The following is a 17,500-nucleotide window of genomic DNA, read 5'->3' as shown; positions in this document are numbered from 1 at the left end:
TCAGCAGGCAGCTCCACAGAGCATTGAAAATGCATTAGCTACAGTAGAGTGGAGCCGGGCATCACGTGAGGGAGAGAGACACCTTCTTCTCAGTAGCATCACGCGGAAACAGGTGTGTGTGTGTGTGTGTGTGTGTGTGTGTGTGTGTGTGTGTGTGTGTGTGTGTGTGTGTGTGTGTGTGTGTGTGTGTGTGTGTGTGTGTGTTTGTGTGCTTCAACACCTTGGTAAAGCTGTGAACACCGTAGCCTCAACAGTGTAGAGTGTTGCCTCATCCGATGAGCGAAAGAGGATTTGTAAACATGTGAAGGTGTTCAGAAGCGCCACCACATAGCAGAAAAGTAGAGGTGTGTAAAGAGAAATAGAGGAGAGAAACGGAAAGGGAGAGGAAATTAGAGTGAAAGCAAGAAGAAAATGGTAGAGAAAGATACAGATAGAGGCAGTGAGGGACACAGGTAGAACAGGAGACGAAATTAATATTCATTAGTATTAGTTCACTCTCTGAAATTTGGATTAAGCATGTATGCATACACCCTCATTTTCGCTGGAGAATGGACTTCTCGTGATCGTGCCGCTCTCGCAAAAGAGTTGCTGTCCACGCAGTGGACTGATCATCAAAGTGCTTCACAGGGTCCGCAGGGACCACTTCACTCAAGAAGCTGATATAGATTACGTGGTGTACTGGGCAAGATCGCTGGCCGTGGTGCTGAAGTACTGCCATGGCCGAGAAATGTCTATGCAGCAAACATTCTCGAGCTCGGGAGTATGGAGTGCCACTGAGAGCTCGGGCAGTATCTGCGCCCGCATATACTGTATGTGCAAACTCTGAGTGGACACCCCAATGGTTGGAGAGCAATAGAGCGAGGTGAACTGGAAGGAAGGTAGGGCAAGACACCTGGCAAATCGATCAAACAGCGGTGGAAGGGAGGCGAAAGGGGAGGTGGTGGGTGCGAGCGCGAAAGAATATTTCTGACTGGGATAATAAATGCTGTAGTTAATTAAGGGGCGTTCCAAATTCCAGTGCACTGAAATTCCACCAAATGACGGCAGGGCAGAGAATGAGATGCAGCTGGTTAAATAGGCGTGCCTATGTTTTTGCGCTGAATTCAGGCGAATGACAGTTGAGTGGAGAACAGAATGCAGGTGGTAAATTAAGCATGCCAAATTTCTCTCAAACTTTCGTTTTTAATAAAACCAGAAGAGAGAAGTATTAGAGAGTCTATCTATCTATCTATCTATCTATCTATCTATCTATCTATCTATCTATCTATCTATCTATCTATCTATCTATCTATCTATCTATCTATCTATCTATCTATCTATCTATCTATCTATCTATCTATCTATCTATCTATCTAATGTCTGCTCTTGCTACTGCTCTTTATCCCTGTGTGTGTGTGTGTGTGTGTGTGTGTGTGTGTGTGTGTGTGTGTGTGTGTGTGTGTGTGTGTGTGTGTGTGTGTGTGTGTGTGTGTGTGTGTGTGTGTGCGTGCGTGCGTGTGTTTGGTTAGAGTGATAATATAATATTTTACAAATTATGACTGCCCAATCAAGCAACCAATGTCCTGTAGCCTCCTACTGCAGATGGGGTAGCTGGTGGGCCTATTCACTATTTGCTGAACATATTCAACTACATCATAACAACATTGCTATGACAGTACCAAGAGCCTTAAGTAACAGATCAAGACATTGTCTTTACAATGTTGGTGACTGTAAGGTTATAACACAGGCTCTGCGCTAAGGGGTTAATTCATCAGTCACCAGGAAGACTCTGGAAGTGCCTGGCATCAGCCTGCAGAACAGGCCCAAGTGGAGACCAACACGGAGCCTAAATGAAGTGTATAGTGTATTTATCAACACTCAACTGTCATATCCTGTGTGTGTGGGCGTACCAGCCTGCTTGCGTGCGTGCGTGCGTGCGTGCGTGTGTGTGTGTGTGTGTGTGTGTTATCTTCTTTCATAATGCCCCAGGTCATTTGGATCCGGCTGCCAGAGCAGAGAGTGTGTGTGTATGTGCGTGTGAGTGTGTGTGTGTGTGCGTATGCAAGTGTGTGTGCGTGTGTCTGTGTCTGTGTCTGAGTGTGTGTGTGTGTGTGTGTGTGTGTGTGTGTGTGTGTGTGTGTGTGTGTGTGTGTGTGTGTGTGTGTGTGCGTGTACGTGCGCGTGCGTGTGTGTGTGCTTGTGTGTGAGAGAGAGACATTGTGTGTGTTTGTGTGCGTCTGTGTTCCTGTCTCCTGTCGCAATGTGACACCCATCAGCGACAGGAGTGGCAGTAGCTGGATTGCTGGCCTTATGGAAAGCAACTATTTTTGTGAGATATCCATGTCTTGACATTCACTGTATATGGGCATACCAATTTCACTGTCACATGTCGTGATAAAGACTGGTGAACCGAATACCACTAAGTATGCCCTGGATTTTTCATTCCCACACAGTTAGTTTTGCACTGCTCAACATTTAACACTTAAATTTAATTGGATTCAATTGAACTCTTGATGCAACACTGTAAGTAGTAACGTCAGCTCACCTAGTGTTAAGGGGCTGTTTATTGCCTTGCTGTTACAGCCCAATTCCCCTCCACCGCCACTGCCACCGCCACCGCCACCCACAACCTCAAATGTCATTCTCGCCGAGTGACTTGAGCCTGTTGTGATGAATGTGCTAATCAGGAATTAGCAGTCGAGCCTCCGCTCCATTCATTCACGCGGCGGGTGAACCCACCTCACCCTCACCCTCACCCTCACTCTCACCCTCACCCTCCATTCACCTCCCCTCTCCTCTCCTTATGAATGCCATACATACGTCAGCAATTAGGCCAATCTACAGCCCACACAAGCAGGCCCGCTGGCTGGGGTTGGACAAAGGGGTATGTTGTCCTGGCCACAGGGAGATAGGGGGCCAAGAATTTGGGTCCCCATTACCTTGTAATGCAGGGTAGGGGGCCCTTTCAGATTACGTACTTTTGTCCTGGGCCCAGCAAAAGCTGTCAGCGGCCCTGCACACAAGCACCGACTCCACACAGGGAGAGAAAGGGAGGGTTGAGAGGGAGAGAGAGAGAGAAAGAGAAAGAGAGAGTGAGAAATGAGGGAGGGTTGAGGAGGCAGGGAGAAAGGTTGGTGAAGTCAAGGCAGAGAGGAGACAGAGAGGAAATGGAGGGATGGAGAGACAGAGAAGGAGTAGGAGGGAATAAAACAAAGGCAGGGAAGAGGAAGTATGAGAACAAGGTTGAAAAACAGAGGAAAGGGAGATGGAGAGATGGAGAAAGAGATAGGGAGTGAGTGACTAAGAGAAGAGGCCTCAGCTGCTTGTTTTTTTTTCTAACTAGGTGGAAAATGTGTGTATTTATTGCCTGAGTGTGTTTATAGATGAGACTGATAAAGTTGCAGCGAATGTGTAAACAAAAAACAAAACAAAAAAAACGTTTCAGTCCTCACAGATGTTTGGGACACAATACTTCTGAGATGGATACATTACATTACACTGAATTGTTCCCCTCCATTGACGTCACGAGGCTGAGTCATCATCCAACCATATTTTTAAAAAAAACGCAACGAAAAAACGAAAACATACTCACATACTGATATGCTACAGTAACACACGGGCACACACCAGCCTCGTACTATACACATGGCATCCTTCTGATTTAAATAAGACATCCATCAGTCATACCATTCAGTTGAGGCCTCTTCTCTTAGTCACTCACACCACTGTCTATCTGTCTGTCTGTCTGTCTGTCTGTCTGTTTGTCTATAATATGTATTCTAATTAGGGGTGGGCATAGATTAATTTTTTTAATCTAGATTAATCTCACTGTAATTATGAAATTAATCTAGATTAATCTAGATTAATCTATATCAAAATGGCTCATTCAGAATAGGCACGATAGCGAAATAATGCCGAAAAAAACCTTGGGGTTTCTTAAGACAGATGGCGCATTAGACCAGAGCTCATCTTTTTTTCCAAAATGCATCTCATCTTCAAAAAATGGTCATGTTGATACTTGGAGATGAAAAAAATCACAGCAATATGTGTAAAGGGTGTCCAATATGTTAGGAAGCATTTACAGTTATAAGATACTGAAATTTCAAAATGAACAGCGCTATAAGTTGTAGAGGCAAATACAGATAAATCTATCAAACATTTAGGCTATTTAAACAATATTACCTCAACAATTCAGCATTTCATTTCTAATGGGGAGAGAGAGAGAGAGAGAGAGAGAGAGAGAGAGAGAGAGAGAGAGAGAGAGAGAGAGAGAGAGAGAGAGAGAGAGAGAGAGAGAGAGAGAATCTGAAAAGGAGCAGCGGCTCCTTTAAGAGAGGGAGGAGCTCTGCGCGTAGTAGGCACAGCAGCCCTCAGCAGAGCCAGGCTACTGGATATTCCTATCTAGAACCTACAGCACTGGCACACGGCGATTTGACAGTTGTTCTCAGAGTTAGAATGCCAGATGAGTTACAACTCGACATGAATTCAGTTTGCAAAAAAAAAAAAAGTCAAGCGCGACAACCGCGAGGTTTATTACCGTCGGACATGAGAATATCTCACTGAATCGCAAATGTGCGCGATTGCAACACAAACATTCAGCGAGAGATGACAGTTTCAGTTTGACAATCTTCAAAATGCATAGGACTATCACACGGAATGTTTTGCAATTATAGCACAGGCAAGATTTCTGGAAGTTGTTTATGTATTCTATGCAATGTGTGAGGAAATGTAGGCTATGTCGGGCTGGTAGCTACTCACACACAATAATGTCTCTATGCTTCACCTCAAACAATAACGTCTCTTTAGTCTACCACTTATGAAAAAGCACTCAAACAACTACCACGGCAGAGGGATTAATGTTTTCAGCTGCAAACACTTCATATTTAGTAGGTCTGCTGAAACAACAGGTGGAGAGAGGAGAAGCGACTGGAGCGCAGTCTAAAAGCGTCTGTCAATTAAACGCTATAGTGACGTGCATACCCAAACTCCAAACCTATATTTTGAGAATAGATTAACGTGCGATATTTTCTTTATCGCGCGACAAGTCTCACATTATCGCAGCACGTTAACGCCGATAACGGCCCACCACTAGTCCTAATATATATATATTATGCACACATGTGATGTACATGTAATTTAATCTATGTCCATTTCTCTCATTCCTTACTGTGTTATTTCGTATCTACACTTTTCCTCGTGCCTCCTCTGTCTTTCTCCCACTTCTTTGAGTTGAGATAAAGTAAAGCTTGTGAGGTCAGAAAGAGGGCGGTTTTCATCAGAAACTCTCTCTCTCTCTGTCTCACACACACACACACACACACACACACACACACACACACACACACACACACACACACACACACACACACACACACACACACACACACACACACACACACACACACTGGCACCACTTGTCTTCCTACAAGTGTATATTATTAGTTTTGAGTTTCACAAAGTTTCTCACACTCATCTCAGCATGCCTCCACAGAATGATGCCTTCTAGTAAGTGGATTGAGTCAGACAGCTGCAGTTAGACATAGTTGTGTAAGTAGTTATGTAAATCCGTAGAAGTAGGTAGCATGTACACAATCTTCAACAGGTAGGCCTAAGTTGTGCAAAAGCATGCAATCTGAACGCTTCCCCTTCAGTGTTACCATGGACATGGCACATGTTAGATTTAGCTCAGTGTCTCTCTAACCTTTTCAGACCGAGGACCACTTTGTCCCCCTAAATATGTCCAGGGACCACCTGTCAACTGAATTGACAGATGATGGGTGCTAATTTGACACTGCTAATTACGATGCAGTTAACTTTTTACAAGCGGGTCATTTCACGTGAAATCAGACACTTTGGGACCCGACCGACCCGGATTTCGATCATACTTGGTGTGCCTTTTCAGTAGCAAGGTAGCACCCCAGAACTGCATTGGTTTGAATCTGACACTAATATTAAGGGAGAAACAGACTAGGAAAGGTTCACATGTGAGGGTAGGACACTATACATTCAGCCTTGAATATATCAGTCAGTGTTAGTCACAAAAAGATGCCTGTGGTGTTGTTTGAAAGCTCTTTTCTGGCTCTACATATTACACAGTCACCTTGGAATACAACTACTCTCAGAATATGAATTATGATAAATTGAACAATTAAAAATTGAATATCTAAAAAACTTATATTTTAAAATGGCCAGTTCCTTGTCCAAACGTAGCCGGCAATGTCATGAGCAGCACCTAAAATGCTGGTGTTCGGTTTGTTATTCATTTCAGAGAGAATTTGACTCACAAATATGGCGTCATACAGACCACTTACTAATAATATGGTAATACCATAGTAGCATCACATGACAAAACAAAAACAAAAACAAAAATGGTCAGTGTCCATGGTCCCAGGTTTCAGAAACTAAGGCAGATGTCCATTTATACACACCAAATGATGATATGTGAATGTTTGAACATTCCTTCTCTGTGTACCTGTGCCATCTTCCCTTTACCGTACTTTAAAGAGATAATCAATGGCTACACTCTCATTTTGTACTCTACCAGTGCATTTGAAGCAACAGCTGTGTCTTTTGTAGATAATGTATAAGTACGTCCCGTTGCAGTTACAGGTTCCACTACCAGAAGCACATCCTGATGATCCATGACAAGTCTATCTGGTCTGAAGGGAAAAGTGAAGGATGGAGATGGCCCATGAGGATGCAGGAAGTTCAGTTTCACCTCTCCAGTGCTCGGCATACATTCCTCAGCACATGCTAGCCACCAGTTGCCATCATATACAGCTACAACATATCCTTTGATGCTTGAAAATGTAACACATTCCTTTACTGAGCTCACTCTTTCAACTCTGCCTTCTCTGAATGCTGAAAATTGCCTAACTTCCACTGTGTCCATTGACAATGGGCAGAAGCTGTGTAGTTTTTGAGTACCTGGAATAGTTCTTGCAGATTCAAACCTTTTCAACAGGTTCTCAGCTTCATGATGGTACATCTCTGTTGTGGCAAACTGGCAATGGATGTTCTTCACATTATCCTTGACTGACTCCCTTGAACCAGGAACGTTTTTAAAACTATAGTTTTGTAATTCAAGATGCTATTCAATCATTTCACTGGAACAACCAGTGCAGGCCACAATCCATCCATTTGTATGCTACTACCAAGATCAGTTGAAACTGGGAAAAAAAATCTGTTTTGTTGTTATTTCAGACTGCAACATTCATGATACAATTGCTGTACATCTGTTTCAGAAGCTCCTAATTCAGTTCCTCAGTGACACTTCATCAATGACAGAACGTCCAAAGAAGATCCTATATTTTTTCTGATGGCTGTGCTGCACAATATAAGAACCTTAAAAACACAACAAATTTGTGCCACCACGAGGCAGATTTTCACATACCTGCAGATAGGCACTTTTTTTGCCACATCACATGGCAAAGGTCCATGTGATGGCGTTGGAGGGACAGTTAAATGGCTTGCTGCACGAGCAAGTCTGCAACGTCCTATTGACAATTAAATTGTAACGCCATACCAACTGTTTGAATTTGTCAAGGATAATGTCAAGAACATCCATTGCCAGTTTGCCACAACAGAGATGTACCATCATGAAGCTGAGAACCTGTTGAAAAGGTTTGAATCTGCAAGAACTATTCCAGGTACTCAAAAACTACACAGCTTCTGCCCATTGTCAATGGACACAGTGGAAGTTAGGCCATTTTCAGCATTCAGAGAAGGCAGAGTTGAAAGAGTGAGCTCAGTAAAGGAATGTGTTACATTTTCAAGCATCAAAGGGTATGTTGTAGCTGTATATGATGGCAACTGGTGGCTAGCATGTGCTGAGGAATGTATGCTGAGCACTGGAGAGGTGAAACTGAACTTCCTGCATCCTCATGGACCATCTCCATCCTTCACTTTTCCCTTTAGACCAGATAGACTTGTCATGGATCATCAGGATGTGCTTCTGGTAGTGGAACCTGTAACTGCAACGGGACGTACTTATACATTATCTACAAAAGACACAGCTGCTGCTTCAAATGCACTGGTAGAGTACAAAATGAGAGTGTAGCCATTGATTATCTCTTTAAAGTACGGTAAAGGGAAGATGGCACAGGTACACAGAGAAGGAATGTTCAAACATTCACATATCTTCATTTGGTGTGTATAAATGGACATCTGCCTTAGTTTCTGAAACCTGGGACCATGGACACTGACCATTTTTGTTTTGTTTTTGTTTTGTCATGTGATGCTACTATGGTATTACCATATTATTAGTAAGTGGTCTGTATGATGCCATATTTGTGAGTCAACTTTCTCTCTGAAATGAATAACAAACCGAACACCAGCATTTTAGGTGCTGCTCATGACATTGCCGGCTACGTTTGGACAAGGAACTGGCCATTTTAAAATATAAGTTTTTTAGATATTCAATTTTTAATTGTTCAATTTATCATAATTCATATTCTGAGAGTAGTTGTATTCCAAGGTGACTGTGTAATATGTAGAGCCAGAAAAGAGCTTTCAAACAACACCACAGGCATCTTTTTGTGACTAACACTGACTGATATATTCAAGGCTGAATGTATAGTGTCCTACCCTCACATGTGAACCTTTCCTAGTCTGTTTCTCCCTTAATATTAGTGTCAGATTCAAACCAATGCAGTTCTGGGGTGCTACCTTGCTACTGAAAAGGCACACCAAGTATGATTGAAATCCGGGTCGGTCGGGTCCCAAAGTGTCTGATTTCACGTGAAATGACCCAAGCCTGTCTTATTGTAGTGAAAGTGCTATGTTTAGCTTTGTAATAATGTTACAAATATAGCTTACTCCTAGCTTGTCTATGTAAAATAGCAATCCCCTCGCGGACCACCTGAGCTCTGTCACGGACCACTAGTGGTCCCCGGACCACACTTTGAGAACCACTGATTTAGCTGTACTGCCCCTCTTGATGGCCTCATATCCTCTAACGGGGTAGGATCTATATTGATCAGTTAGATCTCGATGGCTCATCTCTGCCCTCTCACCTGTAGACAGTTTCATTAGTGGAGCCTCTGCAGTGGGTTATCTAACCAATGGCCATGCATTACAGTGGCACGCAGGGCACACTCAATCAACTCTTTATCTTCATAAACATCATCCATCTCAATTATTTTAATTTCTCTTTCTCAAGTGATGAGCATGACATTGATGGAGCTATTGCTTCATTACAAATTCATACTTCAGTTGTTTTTTTTAACTGTATGAATTCTTCTGACTGCTGTTTTATGAATTATAAATCACTTTGGATTGAAGTGTTTGCTAAATATCGTGGTCGTCTGGAGAGTTGTGCAGACCGTGTGGAATGCTCGAGGAGGCATGAAGGCTTATTAAATATGCCTCATTTACGTCTCATTAAAGTTTCATTTTACTCCCTGACGTCTGCAAGGCATTCGTGGAAGCTGTGTGGTGTACTCCGGTTAATGTAAGGTGTACCTTAAAAAGCTTCTTCGCACAGCACTTCCTCAAAGTCATCACAATGCCATGTGTATCTCTTGACCGCCTATACAATGTTTTGGGTGTAATTTGACAATGTATCAAATTGACATGCAAGCAAGAGTATGCGTAAGAGCGAGGAACCCAAAACACAAAACCAGGCAAAAACAGGGACTTTCAAGAGTATCAGGTGATGATAAGTATATAGCCTTGGCTCTCGTGTTGCACTTATGGCCTCCCCCCTCGCTTTCTCTTAACCCTTATTCTTCTCCTCCCGTGTCCTTGTTCATTAGAAAAGGAGGCCAATATATATATGTAAGAGAAGAGCTTCTGTTCACACAACACCAGTCCGAGAACAAGGAACGAGTAGAAGGGACAGAGATATTGGTGATGCGCCACACCAGGTGAGGGGTCAGTCAGATTTGTAGGAAAATTAATTGTTGGATTGGATTGGATGGTGAATAATTTACCCTGGTATCTAAGGTATGTGACTTCATTTATTGTGTATTACAGTGACAGTTGTTGTGTTTTGTCACTAACTGTATTGAAATTAACATTGAAATGACAAGTAGGCCTACAAGTAAACTGACTGGACCATGTGGACCACCCAAGGCAAAGTGGTTTAGCACTTTCAGTTGACTATTAATTGGGTAAATGTGCCTCAATTTTGCACTTTAATAGGCTTGCATGTGCATTACATCGCTATCTGAAGTAGAATTTGATTTATCCATGATTTGATTTGTCCATGATTTTGATACATCATATGAGTACATTGCATTCCTATTTTTATAAGTATTTCGATAAATCGCTCTACTAAAATATGTTGTTTTTGAATAGACATTATTTTTTTCTTCTTAACAACACATGTCTGTGTGAATGTTGTGTACATACACTATCTGTATTATTGACGTTACATAACATCAGTTGTAGTGATGGTAACATTTGTAGTAGCACCTCAAATTACTTCCTCATAATCTACTGTATACTGTACCGTAGCTACACGATAGCCAACACCTCTCATATTTTGGTGTCTCCTGATGGTAACCCAAAAATGTCAGTTAATGGAGAGAAAGAGAGAGAGAGAGTAAAGTACCTAACATGTGATTCCTTTTCGCAGTGTGAAGACAATGAGGGTGACACTGCTCGTATATCACTTTGCTCTGATTCTGCACGCCATGGCCCAGAACAACTATGACTTGTGCAGCATACACTCAACCTTTAAGGAGCCAGGTCAGTGGTAGAGGATGCACTTACTCACTCATTCACTTACGAACTCAACTTCACCCGACCAACGCCCACCCACCCACCCATTACACCTGCTCACCTTTCCCCATTCCCGCGAACGTTAAACCAGCCAGGAATGGGACCACCCAGACACCTGAGCTGGCCCTCCTTTCTTCTCCCAGAGGCATTGAGTGTCGGCCCTGTGTAACGGTAGTGAAAGGCATCCTGTCACCGGCTCTTCTTTTTTTGTTGTTTACGCTAGGCCTCTGTTGTTGGGAAGGGAGTAGTTCTGTGTCTGTGTGTGAATTTTACTTTTTTTGTGCTTTCTTTCCCCTCCACAGAAAACAGTGACATCACAGTCATCTGTGGCACGGAGCTGATGAAGCTTCACATCCTGCTGTGTCCGCTGTACTACGCCGGCTACAACGAGTCCCTGGTGGCCCTCAACGGGCACTTTGGCAAACCGGCCTGCCAGGGCGTCATTGACTTCACTGTTGACCCTCCCGTGCTCAAGTTCAACTTCTCCATGACGGATGAGTCCCTGAAGGAATGCTCCCACAAAGTCACGGTATATTTGACATGACACTATCGAACATAACATTACATTATGTTACACACTGATCCATCTGTCCATACATGCATTCATACCCATACATGCATTCAAGTGCATATTTTGTCAAAATTGAATTTAGATTGAAAATGGTCTTCCTAACACCTCCCTTATCTTGTGACAAACCCTTATGGTTCAAATGCGTTCCACTTTAGAGATATTGCTATGTCATATTTTCAGTAACTGCAATATCCAACATAATATCAATACTTTCATGTCTTTTTCTCAGTTACAATGTTGGCAGTTGCTGCACTTTCACTTGGTAGGGCAGTATACCACCATCTATCTATCATTCATCCATTTAAACATACGTACATACCACCATACATGCGTGCATACAGGACAGGACAGGACAGGACAGGACAGGACAGATGAATGAATGGTTCCAATATTTTATAGGGATACTTAACATCCATAACATACATATCCATAATAACAATGGCATCAGAGTGCACCTAACAGAGTAAGTCTAGAATGCTCTCTTTATGCTGAATTCTGTTATCTGCTTGTGGAGCCAGGTCACCGAGGAGCAGGGTTCAGGAGTGTTTGCGGACTACTCCAGGGTCCAGTATGTCAACATCTCAGGTGTGATCAACTCCTACGATGCCAGCGGTGCCACTGTTGTCTATCGCCAAGAGCTGATGTACCTCTACTCCTGCAAATATCCACTGCAGTACCTGACAAACAAGACTGAGGCCACCGTGTAAGTCAGCCTTCACACTTTATGAGCATTTGTTTTGCCGTTTTAAAGCTCCAACCATCCATTTTTGACATGTTCCTACAATGTCCACAAATCTATGTTTATGGTGATCATAGACAAACATTGACTTTTACATTGACATTGGTTGAGCATAGCTATTTATTCTCAGTGTTAATTTTCAGCTACTGTAACAAGCTGAAATATTAAACATACTCACACGCACCCTAATGCTAATCCTTGATATGATACTGAAGGCCCATTCACGCCCAACATGTGAGCTGGACAGGAATACAGGAGTAGTGTTTCACATCGTGAGTAGTATTTCACATGCCCTATCCATTCATTTTGGATGAAATTTGATACGAAATCTGGGAGCATACGGTTGTGGATGAAATAGATGAAAAGAAACAGAACAAGCCCATTGTCCCATTTTGACGACAGGTGGATTTACAGTATGAATGCATCAACACATAGCACGTATGGAGAGGAATGCAGACATAATTGACATACAGGGTGTTGGTCTAATGTGCCTTGTAAGTACATAATGAGACACATTGTAACATATGTTCTTACACTGTACCTCGTGATATAACTACTCTGAGTCTGGTCAGGGAAATGCAACTGAATATGATGGCTGTCTCCTTTCTTGTGACAGGTCTGGAGTGAGTTTAGCCATCAAAGACAACAACGGGAGCTTCATCAGTACTTTAAGCATGCGTCTGTTTCAGGTAAAGTCTCAGAATTGTGTTTCTATTGTTAATTTAGGAAATTAACGTAGAAATGAATGTTGCATTGGAGATGTTACGCAAGAAATCTTTTTAAGTAATGTAAGTGGAGACATGTTCCTCATTTTCTTCAGGATGTCCAATACAACTATCCTCTTCGTGTTCCGCAAAATGGCCTGGCCCTGAAAACCCGTATTTACGTGGAAGTCAGGGCTACCAATCTCACAAACAGGTATGAGACGTTGACCAGAGTTTGGTCCACAAAACTATTCAAATACCTGTTCCTCCAAGACTGTATTTTAATCTGGCAGCTTTGCCCTTGTGTGCTGTGCTGTGTTGCTGTAGGTTTAATGTGCTTCTGGACAGATGTTACGCCACAACCAGCCCTTTCCCTCTCAACAGCACTTACTACGACCTGTTTGTCGGGTGAGGAACACACGCATGCACGCAAACACACACACACACACACACACACACACACACACACACACACACACACACACACACACACACACACACACACACACACACACACACACACACAGCACCTACTACAACCTGTTTGTCGGATGAGTCATCTCACTGTGTGTATGTATGTCTGCACAGGCAGCAGACATCCCAGACCTCACAAACTGAACATCTGCAATACATTTGTTCACTTCCAGCCGATTCAGTGAACGAGACAATTAGTGCCAATGAGTAGTCAGGAAAATGGCCATTTTGCCAGCGCACTGGGCAAAATGAAAGTGTAATTAAATTCAAACCTAAAGAAAACAGGGCTATGACTGTATGTCTCCATGCGTCACTAGACCATGTGACCAGATGCACCTGCATCCAGTAGGCATATCTATCCAATAGGCAACTTAAAAGCGACTAATCCCGGGGCACCAACGGTTATCGGGGGTCTGGTACCACCATCACGCTACAGTGGTGGCCAATGGCATGACACGGGAGTGGATTTTCACTCCCGTCCCATCCTGGGCCCAGGAAAGAAATCCTATCCCATCCTGGACTGGAGTTAAAGCAACAAATCCCTTCCCGTCCACTCCTAAGAATATCTCCCAATCCCACCCACTCCCACTCAAAATAATTTATTTTCGTTCATTTTTATTCCCACTCCTGCCAGCTTCCATTCATCTTTATTCCCGCTCCTGCCCACTCCCGTTCATCTTTAACATTTTGACTCCCATCCCGGGGAATTCCGCAGGACCCACAGGACCCACGGGAATTCCCGAATAATGTCCTTCTCTACTGGCCATTCAGGTGTCAACACAAGCTGAGGGGGATTTTCCTCTGGTCCCAAAGGGATTCTAGAATCAGCCAGAACAGGACCACCAACCAGAACAGGACCACCCTACTTATTAGCATCAATGATTAGCCAGGAAGACGACCCAGGTATCTAAAGCAAAAAAATGACATAGATAGGGTTACCAGGGGAAACCGATGTGGTACGACAAGGTGGTGCATCACCACAGCACGTGACCAGATTTTCACTCCCGTCCCATCCCGGTCCCAGAAAAAAAATCCCATCCCGTCCCGTCCCGGAGTGGAGTAAAAGAAACAAATCCCATCCCATCCCGTCCTGAAAAGAATGTCTCCCAATCCTGCCCACTCCCACTCAAAGTATAGCAATCAAACAGGCTACTTAAAAGCTACTCCCAGGGCACCAAAGGGCATCAGAGGTCTGACAGCCATTACACTCCAGCGGTGGCCATTCAGGTTTCACTGCAAGCTGGAGGGGTTTTCCCTCTGCTCCCCAAGGGAGTCTCCAGTCCCTTGTGGCTCAGGTCTCGTGGCAGATGCACCTGCTGCGTGTGTGTGTGTGTGTGTGTGTGTGTGTGTGTGTGTGTGTGTGTGTGTGTGTGTGTGTGTGTGTGTGTGTGTGTGTGTGTGTGTGTGTGTGTGTGTGTGTGTGTGTGTGTGTGTGTGTGTGTGTGTGTGTGTGTGTGTGTGTGTGTGTGTGTGTGGGCGTGTCTCCTCTTCTCTCCTCTCACCGCCGCTGCTGGTGTCTCGTTGCAGGTGTAATCGGGACATACAGACCGTCATGGGCACCAACGGAGAGGCCCAACAGGCGCGCTTCTCCTTCGAAGCCTTCCGCTTTGTGCAGGACTCCAACCAGACGGTGTCCACCTACTACGTCCACTGCTCCACCAGACTGTGTGAACATTTCTTCTGCACCTCCCTGCAACAACAGGAGGTAACAGCAGCCTGTGACACCACAGTAGTAGAGAGTTCTTGCACATAAACAAACATTTGTACCTGGTATTTAGATTTCAACATGTTAAGAAGTATTAAAACCTCCCTAGGTAAGATATCCTACTGTTAGTGGTGATGTTGAATGTCAGAATGAGTAACCACATGGTAACCACTTGTTACAGTAGTACACTTAGAAATGACATAATGTGGCTTTAAGGTTATGTTTACGTAGGTTACCAATGGTTTTTACTGTTGTGCATTTACCCACCTTTCTCTTCACCACCACACCACTGATGCCAGAGGGAGGCTTTTGTTGGAAACGGGAGCCACCATGTCCAGGTATGGGTGGCAGGAACAAACCTCATGTCTTGGACAGAATGCATTCTGTGTTACCAAATGCATTAACTCATACAAACAATTAAATGCAGCAATGTTTCAATTGAGAGTATTGGCAAAACATGATAAGTTGACGAGCACAAATGCCGATCAATCAGCAAGCATCCATTTTGTTTGTTTTATGAAAGAAGAAGCTCTCTTTAATTCAAATTCCTCATTTTGGTAACACTTTTTTCAATGGGTTACGGGCTCTTCATGTTGTAACACAGTAAACATAATCTGTATGTATATAATGCTTAACATACACTTTGTAGGCCTACATATTACATTTGTTGAAGGTACACTGTTCAGGAAATGGGCAAAAAAGGTAGTGCAACTATGCTGCTCATTGAAACTGGGTTGCCTATTGCCAAATTTTATATCTTCATGAAAGTTTACCAAGTAATAAGCTATTATTTTCTAGTATGGCCCAAGCACAGTCATTTTTGCAGCTATAAATGGCTATTTCTTGAAATTCAAAATGGTGGACCATGGAGAGGATCCCCCTTTTCATGTATGAAAAGTGCAATTTTTCCAGTCATAATGAATAGGCCTACTTAGAATTTGATGGTGGTGGTAAGTATTCATGAAAAAGGTAACATTAGTGAATGGGTGGCATGAATTCTGGAAATAAACAACTAAATATCTTGCACAGTGTACCTTTAAGCCAACTGTTGTAATTGACTGTCGAAATAGTGAAATGAAATGTCTCCATTGTTTGCATTGTTTGAGTTCAAAACTGATTGTTGTGAAAAATACATATAGGCCTATTTTCTGTAGTACAAGGAAAGGCATTCTGTCCATGATATAAGGTCTATTATAGTGCATATTCAGGCACATGGTAAAATGCCAGCCCCTTTTCTAAAACAATAAACACTCTCAAAATTTACACTGAAAAAGCTACCCTGGTTCTGTGGTGGTGGCGGTACAAGCCTAGAGAGAGCCTATTGACATGCAGAATCAGAATACGGCTGATTCCATGAAGTGTTTTTAAACTGATGGTTGTTGGTGAATACATCATACAGCATAATTATCAGAAAGCAATACATTGTGCATTTGCATTTGACTCATTAATGTCAAATTGTTGTGGCCGTTATATTGGCAAAAATTCTAAGCAGTGTTGTGCCTTTTTCTGTGCTTGTGTGTGTTTGCGTGTTCGTGCGTGTCTTTTAGAACTGCACAATTACTGGCTTTCGAAACAAAAGAGACATTGGCATTCGAGGAAAAAGAGAGATTGTGTCAGATCAAGGCGCAACATCTGTGAGTGACACAGCCACGGTGACGTCTATACCAATCGTCACCAGAGTTGATGAAAGTAAGTCACCTCTCATATAACACCTGACAATTGTTCAACACTACATGGACACTAAAAGTCACAGCTTAAAAGCCTGCAAATAGCAATACCATAGGCAGAGTCTGAGATCACAGTTAATGCCATATCTTTGTAAAACATGGCACTACTATTTCCATCCATCAACACTGTTAATGTACTGTATATGAATTGTAGAATTCACGGTAGTTACTGTAGGTAATTGTCTTCTTTGATAATTGCTGAAATTCACACCTCTGTATTTTCTCACACAGCTTTCAAAGAAGGACCCCATGGAGGTATTTATGTATTTCATCTTACTATTCATAGTTATTACCACATCACCCTATGTTGAACTTCTTCAACATGCAGTAGATGCTAAAATCATATGTTTGCTGTTATTTCAGTTATTTGTCATTGAAAGCATTCACATTTAATCTTCCCCCAAGCAGTAGTGGTGTAGATATGCATGTATTATCTGGAAGGCCTGAATATCAAGCTTCTCTCCCAAAACAGTGCTTTTTGAAGCACACTGGTATGTCTTGTTTTTTTGAATCTCTGCCTTGTGTGTAGATGCTGAAGGCACCAATAACACGGTGTTGGGAGTTGCCACGGCAGCTGTGCTGATGGGCATCTTCTCCATCGCCACCATCGCCGCCATCTTCTACCGCATGCGCTCCTCCAGACAAACTGCCGCAGACAAGACCATCCTGCACCACTGACCACCAAGGACATGAAGAAAGAAGGTTTGAAAACCTGACTGCAAAATGACACACTGGATGAGTCAAGTGAAAGACTTGGTCTGTCGTAACAATAGGTTCTGCTCTAATCAATGGAACTGACTACACCAGACACGTCAGAGCGGGGAACATTCTGAAAGAAAAATAGTTCATTGGTTTCAGTGTATTTTTTGACGCAAC

The 17,500-nt window shown here is 43.0% G+C and overlaps 1 protein-coding gene across 1 annotated transcript; it reads left to right on the top strand.

Moving 5' to 3' along the window:
- The first annotated feature begins 10,568 nt into the window (after positions 1-10,568).
- Positions 10,569-17,302, top strand: LOC134440675 (zona pellucida-like domain-containing protein 1). The gene is made up of 9 exons (XM_063190802.1): positions 10,569-10,671; positions 11,007-11,233; positions 11,794-11,978; positions 12,631-12,703; positions 12,835-12,932; positions 13,046-13,126; positions 14,720-14,897; positions 16,445-16,586; positions 17,154-17,302. Exons 1-9 carry the CDS (start codon positions 10,569-10,571, stop codon positions 17,300-17,302), a joined length of 1,236 nt encoding a protein of 411 aa, XP_063046872.1.
- Positions 17,303-17,500: the final 198 nt, after the last annotated feature.

The sequence above is a fragment of the Engraulis encrasicolus genome, chromosome 23 (genome assembly GCF_034702125.1).
Source record: "Engraulis encrasicolus isolate BLACKSEA-1 chromosome 23, IST_EnEncr_1.0, whole genome shotgun sequence".
In the NCBI taxonomy this organism is placed as follows: Eukaryota; Metazoa; Chordata; class Actinopteri; order Clupeiformes; family Engraulidae; genus Engraulis; species Engraulis encrasicolus.
The sequence above is the reverse complement of the archived record's forward strand: the minus strand, read 5'-3'. Positions and strand labels throughout refer to the sequence as shown.